Genomic DNA, 16,439 nt, shown 5'->3' on the forward strand with positions numbered 1-16,439 from the left:
CATTCTTGTCAACAATAAACCTAAACAACCCCTACTAATCTAAAATCAGAGGGTAAGGGTTCATCTTGGAAGTCATTCCTTTCAACCAATCACTGACCACTGATTTTAGGGTTAGAGTTACGCCTGTCAAGCAGTTATTATAAAAAACAATAATAATAATAATAATAAGAGAACAATGATTGGAAGAACATTCTTATTGACCAATCACTGCCCTTAGACTATGTGCCCCATCCCCCCCAAAGCCAAAATTTGACCACAAAAATATCTTTTGCATTTTATTGTACTCGGCCTCTAAGGGTATGTTTACTTGACAACGATGTACTAAAAGCAGAAAAGGTTTTTCTTTGTGTTGTTCACGTACAGACGACAACGTTTTCAAAACGACGACGGATCCGTGAAAACGATTAAAAATGCTGTATTATGCTGCCAGGCCAGTAGTTGGCGATGTCACTTTGTAATGAAATACTATGCGACTATAGACTAAACATGTAATACGCATGCGTATGATGTCACCGTTTTCACAAATTCACATTTTTGTAGTTTACGATGGCTGCTTTCGAAATCGCGTACTTCCCTACTATATAGTAGGCGAAAAACAGTATGTGACAAAGAAGTATGTCCGAATTCACAGTACTCATAAAAGAGTAGGTAAAAAATACCTGGATGTCCTACTTCTTGCGGCGAGATTCTGAAGTGTGCATATGATGGACACTTTACTATCCCATGAGGCCATGGGAGAGGATTTATGAATGGCAGTGAAGCGACGTAACTGGCGCTGGTAGGTCACATGGAAATGACAACATGGCAAATGTAGTGCGTCCGGATTACATTCATACTATATAGAACATACTTTTTTAGTGGTCGTGAAGTAATTACTTATTCAAAATAAGTACTTACGCAAGAGAGTATGTGATTTCAGACGCAGCCAAGGAGACAATAAAGGTATAGTTTTCAAAAACTTGCACTTTGAAACCCGTTTTCAAAAGTTTCAAAAGCATTTTCAGCCCCCAAATCGCAGTTGTCGGCCGAAAAAAACGCATAAAAACTTTTCTGTTTTTAATTGAAAATGGTGTGTGGTAAGAAGAATAACAATAAAATATGTATCAATGTCGGCATGAAACTGAAGTTCAGATATTCTGACGTATATCTGAATGTAAATGCTTCTCAAACAAGAAAAAATGTAGCCAGGACTTGATTTTTGTCCTTTGGTTGTGGTTTGCTATTGGTCGATCTCATGTGAGTGACAGGTTGTCCCGCCCTTTTGGCTTCATGGTGACTTTAATCTAATAGAGGAAGAAAATAAGAAGGGTAAAAAGGAGACGGTACACATGATGATGAAAAATATTAAGAAATTTTGTCTAACATTTGATAGCTTTCTTATTAACAGTTATTGAGATTGTACCTAAATACATATTCAATTCTTGCTTAAAATTTTGGACAAAGCTTCATAAAAAGAGCAGGAGGTAAATTTTGATTTAGATATTCAGACAGATTCTTGGGATCCCAACTACTTTGTACTGCTGTGCCAGTTTAATTGAAGAAAGATGCGTTGTTTATTAATTATTAGTTGATTTTTTTTTTAAATTGTTTATTTTATAATATTATTATTTTATAATATATATTTCTATCAATGTAGAAGGCTAGCCTGTATATTATATATCTTTGGTATCTTTGAACATTTGGTAGATTTTTAGTCTAGATATTGTTAAATTTTTTAAACATATTTTGTCCAAACATCTGATAAACATCTTAAAAACAGTGTATTCACATGCATACTAAATGATAAATGTCACAAAAACATGTGAATAAGGTTAATTCATAAGTCAGGGACCATTTTAATGCTGAACAAACACTACAAAATCTTCCCGATAAAATTGCCTGTATGAAACGGTTTGATGCAAATGTTGCTCCAGGAACATGTCCAGTTTTGTTGCTCCAGGAACAAGTCATAACATCATGTGAGATGAAGGTTAGCGTTCATACTTCCACTTAATATTTTTTGTGTCCCATAAGTAAACCAACCTCATAGCTGACCCTTGATTGATCCACACAGCTTCACTTTCTTATTTAAGAGCTGCATCATCGGTTGAAAATCTCTTCAGAGTTATTAGGTTACTTCAGATGGTTTCAGTGAGGTATGTTGTGTGGTGTTCAGCATGATATATAGAGTAGTATCTTATGCAATGATGACTCTCCCTATCTAGTGAGGATCTTACTGGTTTAAACTTGCAATTGTACTTATGAAACTGTTTAGAAGTTAGAAATATAACCCATTGTTTACCACAGACAAGTGAAAGCCTGTGAATGGTTAAACTATTGTTTTCTTTTCATCTTATTTGAGTAGTTTGGCCTCTGTGTACGTTTTAACTGCAGAAACGTGTTAAATGTCCAGAAGTTTTTGACTAAAATTCGACCAGACATCAAATAAACATTGACAGACTTAACAGGCCGCCATCTTTGTCGTTTCATTATTTACTCACCCTCATGTCGTTCCAAACCTGTATATCTTACATTCTTCTATGGATCACAAAAGGTGAGTTTCTGACAGGATATTCTTCAAAAATTGTGGGTAAATGTTGACAGAATCTACATTTTGGGGTGAACTGTCTGTTTAAGAGCAGAAGTCTGTGAGTGTCAGGAGAAATTTGATGTTTATGAGCAGGTTCAACTGGCAAGTGGCAACACGAAGAATATTTCAGTTTAGAAGGTACAAGTTACTATTTCTGCCCCTCAGTGGTTGCTAAAGGTACTGCAACAACAAACTTTTGAAAACGGTCTTTCCACATTGAGTCTTTAGCCAAATTAGCATTATTACTGTTGGTGCTAAATACCAGATTTGGTGGCGTACAGTATATACACACTGATCAGCATCTTTGAGGGTCTCAGAGGGCATCCAGCCAACAGGTGGAGACAGAGGGGCCTTGTTGAAGTGTGGCTTGTGGGCTGTGTTGGGATCATTGCAGTTTGATTGAAGTTTAGCGGAGATTAGGGGTGTTTTGTGATGCTAAACTTGGCCTAAACTCTGGATAATCCCAAAATGGGATTCTGTGCCACTGATTGGTTTTTAGCCATTTTCCGACTTGCTCTTTGAAATTGAGATGTTTGCTACTGTTTATTTTGTTGTAGGGCAGCAAGCAAGTTTTTTTTTTTTTTATGTTTTCATATCGATTAAAGAAATAGTTCACCTTCTAAATAATTTTTACATAATTCACTCACTCTCATGTGAATGTTTGAAGAATATCCTGGCTATTCTTTTACATATACTGGAGGTCAGAAGTTTTGAATAATTATGTTTTAAAGGAAGTCTGTTCTGCTCACCAAGGTTGCATTTATTTGATCAAAAATGCAGATATACAGAAATGTACAGAAATACAAATAAAAACAGTAATATTGCAAAATATTATTGCTATTTAAAATAACTGTTTTCTATTTTAATATATTTTTTTAAAATGTAATTTATTCTTGTGATGGCAAAGCTGAATTTTCAGCATTACTTTAGTCTTCAGTGTCACATGATCCTTCAGAAATCATTCTAATATGCTGATTTAGTGCTCAATTATTATTGCTGCTCAATTATTAATAATGGGTCTTATTATGTTGAAAACAGTTTTTGCTGCTTAATCTTTTTGTGGAAGCTTTTCAGGATTCTTTGAATAGAAAGTTCAAAAGAACAGCATTTATTTGAAATATAAATAGTTTGTAAGATTATTAACGTCTTTAATTTCACTTGAATCAATTTAAGGCATTCTATAATTTCTATTTTGCCTTCACAGGAATAAATTACATTTTGAAATATGTTAAAATAGAAAACAGTTATTTTAAATAATAATAATAATTCTCAGTATTACTGATTGTACTGTATCTTAATTATTCCAAAATTTTTACCACCAGTGTATAATAAAAATGAATGGTGACTGGACTGTCAAGCTCCAAAATGACAAAAGAGGACAATTAAAAACACTATAAAAGTGGTTCATATGACACACGCAGTATATTAGAAATCTTCTGTAGCCGTTGAAAGTTTTTTGTGTGATTAAAAGACCATAAATTAAACTCACTATTCACTCTGATATATCTCATCCAGTTTGTGGAGCTTCTGAACACAATTCCGAATGCATACATTTGTTCCTGAACACAGCCTAACTGTGCATATTTGTTTGTTTTTAGCTTCCTGTGAAAGTCGGCCTGCAGAACACACACACTAAAATCAGCACAGAACACAATAAGGAATGTCTGATCAACATCTCCAGGTACAAATTCTCCCTGGTCATCAGTGGACTCACCAACATACTGAAGAACGTCAACAACATGGTGAGTACGTAGACACAATAAACATTTACATACTGACTTAATGTGTATTTATAATATTTTATAATACATACACTACCGTTCAAAAGTTATTATAAATGTTAATGCACCCTTGCAAGATAATAGTATTAATTTCTTTTTAAAAAATGTACTGACCCCAACAGCCTTTATTTTCTTATGTTATTGGTCCTATATATCAACATTATTCCATGTTTTCTAGATATTTATGTTGGCTATTGAGAAAATTGAGTGTTTACTAGACCAGAGGGACTGTGAGCATTTGTTAGATGGTTCTGTGAGCTGGAGTTCAATGGCAGAGAATGTTGCTTAGTTTGTCATCTCTCTCTTACAGCGAATATTTGGGGATACTGCGGAGAAGAACCTTTACCTGTCCCAGCTGATCATCATGGACACATTAGAGAAATGCCTGGCAGGGGTGAGAGACGGCTGCAGACATTTCATTGTATCTCGTCACCGTATTGCTTTTTCAACATCATTTTGAGGTTCTGAGAGGCAGATGTTCATAAATCCCATAAATGGGCTCTATAATCTCTCTTTCTCTATCAGCAACCAAAGGACAGCATGCGTCTGGACGAGACGATGCTCGTGAAGCAGTTATTACCCGAGATCTGTCATTTCATCCACACGTTCCGTGAGGGAAACCAGCACGCGGCCGAGCTGAGGAACTCAGCCTGTGGGGTTCTGTTCTCTCTGAGCTGCAGTAATTTCAACGCTGTCTTCAGCCGCATCTCCACCAGGTGCATACTGTACAGCCACTTGTGACTGGGTGAATGAATGAATGTATCCGTAGTGGATTTGATCTCTCTGATTTTACTTGCTCTGTCTGGTTCTCTGCAGGTTGCAGGAGCTGACCGTCTGCTCTGAGGATAACATAGACGTGCATGACATTGAGCTCATCCAGTACATCAACGTGGACTGCTGTAAACTCAAACGTCTACTGCAAGGTTTGATAGACTCAAACTCAAGCTCTAATACTATAAAATAGAGCCAACAGATTTTTTTTTCTTTTTATGTGTCAAAGAGTTAAAGTGTAACTCTTTTCTCCTTGTAGAAACTGTGTTTAAATTTAAAGCCCTGAAGAAGGCAGCCCAGTTGAGTGTCATTTACAATTTAGAAAAGGTAGGTGGAATTATTATTACTATTATTATTATATTATCATTAAAGGCACAATATGTTGCTTTCCATTGGCTGTGGAGCTGAAGACGACAACTCCCATGATTCCACGCTCATTCAAGGCATCATCAAGTTACGCTTTTTTTTGAATAAGCGACCTCTAGCGGCAAAAATTACATATTGTGCCTTTGACATATGAAAACACATTGCAGCTATGTGACTTTAACAACAATATAATGATTATTTTAAATTGTATTATTTTAATTTTATTATATATTAAAGAATTGCTTTTTATTGCCTTAATAACAATATAAATATTAAAACAATATAAAGAGCATTATTATAATTCATGGATTATTATTATTATTATTATTATTATAGTCCAAACTGCTACTCCCAACTGCACTGTCACCTGATACATTAATACATTTCTCACATTTATAGATTTAAAGGTGCAGTAAGCGGTTTCTGAGAAACGCTGTTGAAAGTGGATCAGACCGAGCAGCAAAACACACTTGTAGCCAATCAGCATTAGGGGTCGTATCCACTCATAATGGGGGAGGAGAGAGAGTGAGCAAGAGGGAGATTTGAAGAAAGACTGTAGAAAGAGAGATTGCTGAGAGACATTACAAAAGGTCAGAGGAATATCACTGGAAAAAGAAGGGTTATGATCAGGCAAGAGCTTTAGGACCTATGTTAATATTAGAAAAGCTCTCTCTGGCTTTATTTTTAGCAAAGCATTATTTTGCTTCGCTTCAGCTATGATACAGAGAAGAGACAACCACTCCTGCTTTGCGTGTTTGTGCATTTTGGGGGAGGAGCGGTGAAGGGAGAGGTGTTTGTTTGGGTTGATTTCAAATATTGTTTCTCAGAAACCACTTACTGCACCTTTAAACGTTTTGTTTAAGATACTTTTGTATTCTGTGGTTTTTATGATTTGGTGGTGTTTTGTATGAAATTCACCCTGCAGCCACCCCTAGTGTTGTCCTGTCTCAGTGCATCTGCAGTGTGTGTTTAAAAAAAATCGATTGGATTTGTAGGCTTTCTGGAACTGGGTGGAGAATTATCCTGATGAATTCACCAGGCTGTACCAGAGGCCTCAGGCGGACATGGCTGGTGCGTCTACTGAAAACCTCACTTTAACTGTACCATATCAGTATGCTTTGGAGATGATGTATGAATCTGATGCGTGTGTCTTTTAGACTGTGCTGAGAAGCTGTTTGATCTGGTGGATAGTTTTGCCGAAAGTACGAAGAGGAAGGCAGCCGTTTGGCCTCTGCAGATCATCCTCCTCATCCTCTGTCCTGACATCACGCAAGACATGTCCAGAGACACGTCAGATGACTCTAAAGACAACAAGGCAAGCATAAACAAACATGTACTTGTGAAGATCTCCTCTTGATTTTTATTGTTCTTAAATTATAATACCCACTGATAGACAGATTAAATAGGCAATTACATTTTAAATATTGTAATATTTTGTAAAATAAATTTGTAAAGTAATTTTAGTCACCTTTTCAATTATTTTGGTTATTTATTTATTTATTTTTATTTATTTGGCACATTTTATGCTATAGAATAGAAATGTAAATTAATGATTTTTTTTTATTTTTATTTATGAACATCAGCCACTGACAAAACCCATATCAGGAATTTGAGCTTCACTAATATTGAAAAATCATGTATACGCACACATGCTCAACCTAGACAACTACATCCCATAGTTTATAGTTGATAAATAGTTTGAAGGCCATACTTTTTGTAAAATTAATATTAGACTTGTAACTACAATTAGATTCCTCCTAAACTGCTTGGTATGTATATTCATGTGGTGTTGTTTTTCTCCCTGTAGAAACTGTTTTTGGAGAATCTACGGAAAGCCTTGACCGGTCACGGTGGAAGCAAACAGCTGACGGAGAGCGCAGCCATCGCCTGTGTTAAACTGTGCAAGGCGTCCACGTATATTAACTGGGAGGATCACTCTGTTATCTTCCTGCTGGTGCAGTCCATCGTCATGGATCTGAAGGTATGGACAAATATGGTATTTAAAAAAATAGTTTTCCTGTGTTTTTGTTGAGTATCGTATTCGATACATCAGGTGGTTATGGCCCATATAGTAAGATATAGGAGGATATGGAGCTCATACTCAAGGAGAAAAAAAACACCTTAATTATATTCAGAGGTCCAAACTGAGCAAAAATATGCATTTTGGTGCAGTTGCTGATATTTATTTGGCTAAAAGTAAAATGAAATTCTAATAGCTTGTAAATCAGTGAGATATTATTTATAACAGTATAGGAGACTACTAACATAAAATGCATATAAATATCATTTGTCACTATACATTTCTCAATAATATGTCTGAGTAAGATGCCTGATGTATCATATTTGATACTCATTTTAACACAATTTTAAAAAAAAAAAGTAAATCTAAGTTGCTTCAGTCCAGTAAGAGTTATATTGAAATATTACTAACAATATAAAAGTTATTCTTCCGTTTACTTTATAAAAAATATTAAAGATTTAACAGCAAAAAGACGTGTACCGCGACCTGACAAGGGAGGCCTTAGAAATTTGCATATTAAATATGATACAGTAGACTTAAGCTATAAGAAGGGAATGGAGTTTAGGAAATGTCGCAGGCAGGACTTAAACCTGCATCACCCATATAAACACCACAGCTCAACTTGTCAGATTACAGAAGGGACAAACACAGAAACCTAAGTGTGGTGACTCCCAGCGGCTCAAATGTTGTCTGAATGTTTTTTGTTGATGCTGTCATCTTCATTGATGGTTGTCTCTTTGTCTCCAGGGTTTGCTGTTTAACCCAGCTAAGCCATTTTCCAGAGGCGCAGGAAGCCAGAGTGCAGACATGGACTTAATGATTGACTGCTTTGTCTCCTGTTTCCGAATCAACCCGCACAACAATCAGCAGTTTAAGGTGTGTGGACAAGTCAGGTCAAATTCAAATGAATTTATATAGCACTTTCCACAGTACACATTGTTTCAAAGCAGCATTACAGAAAATCATGATGTTAATGTTTATATAATTTCTTAAAACCTTTTTGCCTTATAATTATATTTAGCAGATTAGAGCTGGGCGATAATATAGTTTACATTTTGAGACGATACAAACAATCAAGCAGAGATATGCTGTATAGTATATATCACCCTACACAGGTATACTGTATGTATGTATGTATGTATACAGATAAAGTTGGACATACTTATATATCCAACTTTTTATAAAGAGCTAGGCAATAATATAGTTATATTTTGCGCTAAAATAAAAAAATCAGGCAGTTGATGCGGATCAAGTTTTTTATAATATATGTCTAAACTTATATGGGTCATTGACAAATAAGGTTTTTAAAAGTGTAAAAAACATAATGGAGATATAATTAATTAATTTTGAAGTTTTATTAAGTGTTAACAATGAGATTATTAACACTGCTTTTGTCTTTTTTTTTTTTTACAAGATGGGCAAAATTTGTCTCCAAAAAATGTCGGTTTAACCAACATTTCAGTTTTACCGAATGACACCTTTGGTTATACCAAATGACAATATTTTTAAACAATGCTAACAGGCTGATATCTAGCTAGCTAGCTAATTAGCTAGTTTAGCTAGTTTTTAAAATATTACATTTTCCATGTTTTATAGCGGTTGTACCAAATGACCTGATGTTTTCGGGACATTCTTATGAGCAAGTGAAAACATTTGAAAAATTTTTTCAAATGGTTAAAAGAGAGTTACTTACTTTGCTTCACGACCATGTGGTCCTTTGCAGACGTCTAAATGATGTCACATCCTATCATATGATATTGACCTTATGACTTGTTCCAAAATGATCCCTTTATATTGGTTATTTCGAATGAATGAAAGTTAGATATAATATATATACAGCCTGTATACAACATGTATAGAGCTGTGCGGTAAAGTAGGATGTATATAGCCAACTTTTAATTTATCGCTGGACAAAAATGTGGTTTATATTTTTATACAACAGTCAATCAGTTGAGATTTGGTATATTTACATACTGCATGTATTTAGGTATGGTTGGATATAGTTAAGAGTAGTTGTATATTTCGCTATTAATTCATTAATTAATTTGAATTTGTTATCTGGAGATACAAAGAATAATAAAACCTGTAGGGTTTTGTTAAATTTATACACTGTCCCAAGAACATGCACCAAACCTCTTTCTTTTTCTGTAAGGTGTGTCTGGCCCCGTCCTCGCCTCCTACCTTTCATTTTGTGCTGGTGAATTCTCTCCACCGAATCATCACTAATGTAAGAGCTCCTGGTGTCCTTAGTTCACCCTTATAGAGATAGGATGTCTGATTTATTCCTAGGGTGTCCAAATGTCCTCTGTGTGTCTTCTGTCATGTTCTAGTCCCCGCTGGACTGGTGGCCGAAGATCGATACCGTGTACTGTTACTCGGGAGAGCTGCGGCTCATGTTTGCTGAGACTCTGGGGAGAGCCGTGCAGGGCTGCAGCAGTCACGCCCCCCTCCGTATGACCCCGGTGAGACGCCCGCAAAACTTCTCTGATATGAGATAGCCGCCTCTAGTGTCCTGCTAGCTGTCTTAGGCTGACGTTTGGAATAGAATACTTGCACAGTTTACTGCATACAGCCTACTATTTTTAGACTTACTATGTGAAACAGCATACAGTATGCTATATACTGTGTCATCTCAGAAATTAATACAGAAGTTTTTTAATTTTTAAATCTGTTTTAGTTGAAAATTACATTTCATAATGACTCGAGAGAGATAAAAAATCACAAAGAAAAAATATATGCAAATAATACATATACTTTAAATAAGAAAGGGGCCAATAAATATATTACAATTCAATTTATGAATAGCATATGATATATACACAAATTAATAAAGTAAAACTACTTATTTTACATAATTTAGCATTTATTACACACACACACACACACACACACACATATATGTACTTTATGTATATATATATATATATATATGTATGTGTGTATGGCAAAGCTATATTTTCAGCATATGCTGATTTGTTGCTCAGAAAACACTTATTATTTTTAATGTTGAAAACAGTTGTATTGTATAATATTTTTGTGGAAACCATGATAGATTTTTTTTCAGGTATAGAAAGTTCAATTTAAAGATCCTTTCTGAATGAAATGATCAGTTTCTTTAAAAAAACAAAACAAAAAAACATCTTACTGATCCCAAACTTTTTGTCCAGAGCTTTATGTGCACATTTCTACTTTTTTCTCTCTGTCTTCCCCTCAGAGTTTGACGTTTAAGGAGAAAATGAGCAGTCTGAAGTTTAAAGAGAAAACCACTGATCTAGACACCAGGAGTCATAAGTATCTGCTCTTGGCTTTGGTGAAACTCATCCATGCAGATCCCAAATTGATGCTACATGTGAGTAAGGAGGTTTACCTCTCTCTGACTTCAGTGTGATACTTATAAAGATGCTCTGCTGTACATTTAATGTCACTTTTGTGTGTTCGGGGATCAGAATCCAGGTAAACAGGGTCTGGAGGTCCACAGCAGCACGGCAGAACTCATCACAGGCCTGGTGCAGCTTGTGCCTCTTGCTAACATGGGCGATATTTCCCTGGAGGCCATGGAGGTGAGGAGAACATTGTATCTTTCTTTATCTGGTGTCACCAGTTTAGTTAGCCTTTGTGTGAGTTATCGGTTATAATCTATCTCTATATTAGGCTCTTTTGGTTCTGCATCAGCCTGAAAGCATCGAGCTGTGGAACCCAGACGCTCCTATGGAAACTTTCTGGGACATCAGGTAGCTCCTCAGTGGACTCGACTCCACTTAATTGGTGCTGACAGAAATGAAACTCTGCCCGTCTGATTGTGTATTTGTTGTTGGTCCAGTTCTCAGGTGCTGTTCTACATCTGTAGGAAGCTGTTTGGTCATCAGCTGATCAACAGCACTGAGATTCTGAAGTGGCTGCGAGAGATTCTCATCTGCAGAAACAAATTTCTCCTCAGGAACAAGGTGAGTCGGCAATCTCTCGCCTGCACAGAGGGCATCATGGGTAAAATATGTGTATACCTTCAACTACATTATCTGGATATTGTCTGGAGAAACATTAATTTCCTTTTTCCTTTATTTAATCTTCCACTTTTTGTCTTGTTTTTAAATTCTGAACTGGTTAGTGTGCAGTACAAATAAAATGTAAATATTAAAAATAAATATAAAATATTATTTATTTTATTTGCTTTATTATATTATTTTATTTGCTAAAATGTGAAGTATTTAACCAAACTACACTGCATGGGGTAGTATTGAAAATAGATATTAATATAAATAATTATATTATTATTATCGTCATCATTAATTTGTTTGCCAAAATGTGAAATATACATAAACCCAACTATACTGCATAGAGTAATGTATCCCACAAATCAATGTCTCAACCTGACCTTCCAGTGTAGCAAAAGAACCAGGATATGGACCAGGAAATTGACACAAAATTAGATTAAAAATGTGAAATAACTGTATTTGTGTTGTGGTATAAAATTAATGCCAGTTGATTATACAAGCAAAATGGTCAAGATATTTACTATGATTTTTAAATATTTATTATATAATGCATACTATTTAACATAATATTTAAAAAAAAAAAAAACATTGTAGGTAATAGTAACAATTTTAGTCATTTTTTTTGGGTTAATTTAAGAATAAATACATTTTAATATATTATCACCATAATCATTTTTAATTTAAGTTAATTGACTACATGCTAACTTGTGTTAGCAAGGTTATAAAACTGCCATAGTATGTCAAATTATTATAGATAATAGTAAGCAGTATTCTAGTATAGACGTAGCGTTTTAATATCATGTTTCTTGAAGGGTTAGTCATTTATTACTCGCACTCATGTCGTTCCACACCTGTAAGACCTTCGTTCATTTTCAGAACACAAATTAAGATATTTTTGATAAAATCCGATGGCTCAGTGAGGCCTCCATAGCCAGCAAGATCATTTCCTTTTTCAGTGCCCAGAAAGCTACTAAAAACATATGTAAAACAGTTCATGTGACTACAGTGGTTTAACCTTAATATTATAAAGCAACGAGAATACTTTTTGTGCGCCAAAAAAACCCCAAAATAACGACTTTATTCAACAATATCTAGTGAAGGGTGATTTCAAAACACCGCTTCATGAAGCTTCGAAGCTTTACGAATCTTTTTTTTCGAATCAGTGGTTCAGAGCGTCAAAGTCACGATTTTAGTAAACGAGGCTTTGTTACATCATAAATGTTTCGAAATTTCAATAGGTCACGTCAGTTTGATACATGTTCTGAACCACTGATTCGAAACAAAAGATTCGTAAAGCTTTAAAGCTTCATGAAGCAGTGTTTTGAAATCGCCTATCACTAGATATTGTTGAATAAAGTTACTGTTTTTTTTTATTTATTTTTTTTGGCGCACAAAAAATATTCTTGTCACTTTATAACATTAAGGTTAAACCACAGCAGTCACATGAACTGTTTTAAATATGTTTTTAGTACCTTTCTGGGCATTGAAAAAGGAAATGATCTTGGTGGTAATGCAGGCCTCAGTGAGCCATTGGATTTCATCAGAAATATCTTAATTTGTGTTCCGAAGATGAACGAAGGTCTTACGGGTGTGGAACGATATAATGGTGAGTAATAAATGACAGAATTTTCATTTTTGGGTCAACTTACCCTTTAACCTCTGTTGTTTTTCTCCTACAGGATCAGGCCACAGCAGGCAGCAACATCGCCATCTGCCGGCAGGCCCAGACCAAGCTGGAGGTCTGTCTCTACATGTTCCTGTGGAGTCCAGATATGGAGGCAGTTCTGGTGGCCATGTCCTGTTTCCGCTACCTGTGTGAGGAGGCAGACCATCGCTGCAGTGCAGAAGACATCCCTGTGCAGTCCCTTCTGCCAAATTACAACACGTTCATGGAGTTTGCGTCTGTCAGTAACATGATGATTACAGGTCTGTCTGATGATATACTAGTTTGAATGCTCGTATTCAGACACACGCCTTAGTTTTTTGCGATTTGGTGCTGGTGTCACTAGTGGGCAGCACAGTCTCTGTGATCTTTCTGATTTTTCTAGGTCGTTCGGCTCTACAGAAGAGAGTGATGGCTTTGCTGCGGAGGATTGAGCTGCCTACCCCGGGAAACACAGAGGTCAGAGGTTACACATTTACACATTTAATGCCATTAGACAGTAGTAGAGTCATTCTGGTTGGTTGGCAAGCACATTTGTATTGTTCTGAATGTGAGCTATTGTATTATTTAACGTCATTGTTCTTTTAGAATATGTAAAACTTGATTTGTTTTCCATGTGGTTGGATTTCACAGTTCAGTACTTGTGTGCTTTTTCTGCGTAACTAATCAACTTTCATTTTGGCATAATTGGAAGATAACATAAATGACAATTCAACTGCTCTGTTTGGTCATTTCAGGCCTGGGAAGACACACATGCTAAATGGGAACACGCAACCAAATTAATTTTAAGCCACCCGAAAACGAAACTTGAAGACGGTCAGGTCAGATGCACCTACAGAAAATAAAATTTTGTCTACATATGCGTGATTCTTTAATTTAGGGTACACTTCTGTCCATTAGATTAATTTGTAAAGAAAAAATGCTCTAAAAAAAATCATTCTATTTTAATTATAAAATACAAAGTATATAATTTATTTGATCTCTTCAAATACCTTTTCCTAATTTATAAATATATATATATATATATATATAAAAATATATATATATTTACACACATATATATATATATATATATATACAAAAATTACTCTCACATTTTTGGAAAACAACTATCCCCTAAAATTTTTCAACACTACAAATTAAGAAAAGGTATTTAAAAAGATCAAATAAATTATGACTTAAAAACCATGACATAACAAAATGTTGGCTGTTTACTTTTATAAGCTCCTAAATCCTGTCTCATCCCTCAGGAATGGATCAATATGACTGGCTTCCTGTGTGCGTTGGGCGGCGTGTGTTTGCAGCAAAGGAACACGTCTGCTCTGGCCACCTACAGTCCTCCCATGGGCACACTGAACGATCGCAAGAGCTCCATGGTGTCCATGGCCTCGTGTGAGGGGAGCCCAGAGACGCCCCTGAGCAGGTTCCTGGACCGCCTTCTGTCGCTGATGGTGTGCAGTCATGAGAAGGGCCATCAGATCCGCACTAACGTCAAAGACCTGGTGGGGCTGGAGCTCAGTCCAGCGCTCTACCCCATGCTGTTCAACAAACTCAAGAACAGCATCAGCAGATTTTTTGATGCACAGGGGCCGGTGAGACAGCTAGCCACAGTTAATTGTAGCAATCATTTTTGAGCAGGTCGGAAGTCAACAATATCAAACGTCACTGGTACTCATGTCTCTGTGCTCATATGTTTAGGTGCCAATTAATGAGACCAACACGCAGTTTGTGGAGCAGACCATCGCCATCATGAAGAATCTACTGGACAACCATACTGAAGGAAGCTCGGAGCATCTGGGTCAAGCCAGCATTGAGACCATGATGCTCAACCTGGTCAGGTAAGTCATTTGCTTGCTTGTTAGTTTCAGCTTTACTGTGAAGATCATTCTCTTAAAGGGGTGGTTGATTATGATTTCACTTTTTTAACTTTAGTTAGTGTGTAATGTTGCTGTTTGAACATGAACAACATCTGCACAGTTATGAAGCTCAAAGTTCAATGCAAAGGGAGATATTTACTTTTACAAACATCATTTTTTAAGGACTACAACAAACAGCTGATAGGGACTACAACAAGCTTCTTCCCAGGTTGATGACATCACAAACCCTAAAATTTACATAAACCCTGCCCCCGAGAATATGCAACAAAGGGGGTGAAGCCATGTTGGGCTGCTTTAGAGAAGAGGAAGAGTTGTTTTAGTAGAGTGTTGTTGCCATGCCATCATTTTACGCCAGACTGCTTCACAAACGAGAGTCGATTCAACGGTGGATTTGCACAAAAGATTAACATGATGGCACATGCTAGTCAATGAATTGAATCAACTCCACAGCAACTACATAAATTTATCCACTAACCATTCAGAAACATGCATTCTAGAAGTTGTAACTTCTTCCTGAGTCTCTCCATCAGTGTCCGACTGAAGCGCGAGTTGTTAAAGCTCCACCCTCTTCCAGAAAGCTGGCCGGGAGCAGCAGCTCATTTGCATTTAAAGGGGCACACACAAAAAAGGCGTGTTTTTGCTCACCCCTAAATAGGGGCAAATTTGACAAGCTATAATAAATTATCTGTAGGGTATTTTGAACTGAAACTTCACAGACACATTCTGGGGACACAAGAGACTTACATACATCTTGTAAAAGGGGCATAATAGGTCCCCTTTAATAAATGTTTCCTGATATATTTGTCTGTCTTTACTGAGTAAAGAGGAATTTGAAAAATTGTCCCAGAGCTCTACAGAACAGATTTTTTTTTCTGCTTGCCATACCATTTGTTTAGATTTCTACTATAATTTAAATTAATGTATGCCAAATGATGGCATACAAGGCAAACTGATTAGTTTGTAATTTGTAACCTATTTTTACTGATGCTGCCAAGATTATCACAAGTCCTCATTGTTGATTCCTGCTTAAATTTTTAGTATTTGTGTGTCCTGTTGGTATGTTGGCAGGTATGTGCGAATTCTTGGCAACATGGTTCATGCCATCCAGATTAAAACCAAACTGTGCCAGCTGGTAGAGCTCATGATGGAGCGCAGAGATGACCTCTCTTTCTGCCAAGAGATGAAGTTCAGGTACAAATTTATTCGATTGTCAGATTATCTGGCATGTTTTATTCCTGCTCTGGAGATGCATCAGATTTGTGTTTGTCTCAGGAATAAGATGGTGGAGTATCTGACAGACTGGGTGATGGGAACATCCAACCAAGCTGCTGATGATGATGTCAAATGCCTCACCAGGTAACGCCCTCATGAATGCAGGATTTTCTTTCAGACAGCATTAT

At 36.2% G+C, this 16,439-nt stretch overlaps 1 protein-coding gene across 7 annotated transcripts in view; it reads left to right on the forward strand.

Annotated features, from left to right (window-relative positions):
- nf1b (neurofibromin 1b) overlaps nucleotides 1-16,439 on the forward strand; it is a 60,589-nt gene that overhangs the window by 520 nt on the left and 43,630 nt on the right. For all 7 annotated transcript variants that reach the window (XM_051907988.1, XM_051907986.1, XM_051907989.1 and 4 more), the window contains exons 2-23: nucleotides 4,168-4,311; nucleotides 4,661-4,744; nucleotides 4,876-5,066; nucleotides 5,167-5,273; nucleotides 5,381-5,448; nucleotides 6,483-6,558; nucleotides 6,645-6,802; nucleotides 7,295-7,468; nucleotides 8,255-8,383; nucleotides 9,660-9,734; nucleotides 9,838-9,969; nucleotides 10,722-10,856; nucleotides 10,954-11,067; nucleotides 11,159-11,238; nucleotides 11,328-11,451; nucleotides 13,179-13,425; nucleotides 13,548-13,621; nucleotides 13,900-13,983; nucleotides 14,413-14,754; nucleotides 14,861-15,000; nucleotides 16,108-16,230; nucleotides 16,312-16,395. In XM_051907988.1, the coding sequence (XP_051763948.1) occupies nucleotides 4,168-4,311; nucleotides 4,661-4,744; nucleotides 4,876-5,066; nucleotides 5,167-5,273; nucleotides 5,381-5,448; nucleotides 6,483-6,558; nucleotides 6,645-6,802; nucleotides 7,295-7,468; nucleotides 8,255-8,383; nucleotides 9,660-9,734; nucleotides 9,838-9,969; nucleotides 10,722-10,856; nucleotides 10,954-11,067; nucleotides 11,159-11,238; nucleotides 11,328-11,451; nucleotides 13,179-13,425; nucleotides 13,548-13,621; nucleotides 13,900-13,983; nucleotides 14,413-14,754; nucleotides 14,861-15,000; nucleotides 16,108-16,230; nucleotides 16,312-16,395 (2,885 nt within the window). The remainder of the gene's footprint in view (nucleotides 1-4,167; nucleotides 4,312-4,660; nucleotides 4,745-4,875; nucleotides 5,067-5,166; nucleotides 5,274-5,380; nucleotides 5,449-6,482; nucleotides 6,559-6,644; nucleotides 6,803-7,294; nucleotides 7,469-8,254; nucleotides 8,384-9,659; nucleotides 9,735-9,837; nucleotides 9,970-10,721; nucleotides 10,857-10,953; nucleotides 11,068-11,158; nucleotides 11,239-11,327; nucleotides 11,452-13,178; nucleotides 13,426-13,547; nucleotides 13,622-13,899; nucleotides 13,984-14,412; nucleotides 14,755-14,860; nucleotides 15,001-16,107; nucleotides 16,231-16,311; nucleotides 16,396-16,439) is intronic.

This window comes from Ctenopharyngodon idella, chromosome 10, assembly GCF_019924925.1.
Source record: "Ctenopharyngodon idella isolate HZGC_01 chromosome 10, HZGC01, whole genome shotgun sequence".
Lineage (NCBI taxonomy): Eukaryota > Metazoa > Chordata > Actinopteri > Cypriniformes > Xenocyprididae > Ctenopharyngodon > Ctenopharyngodon idella.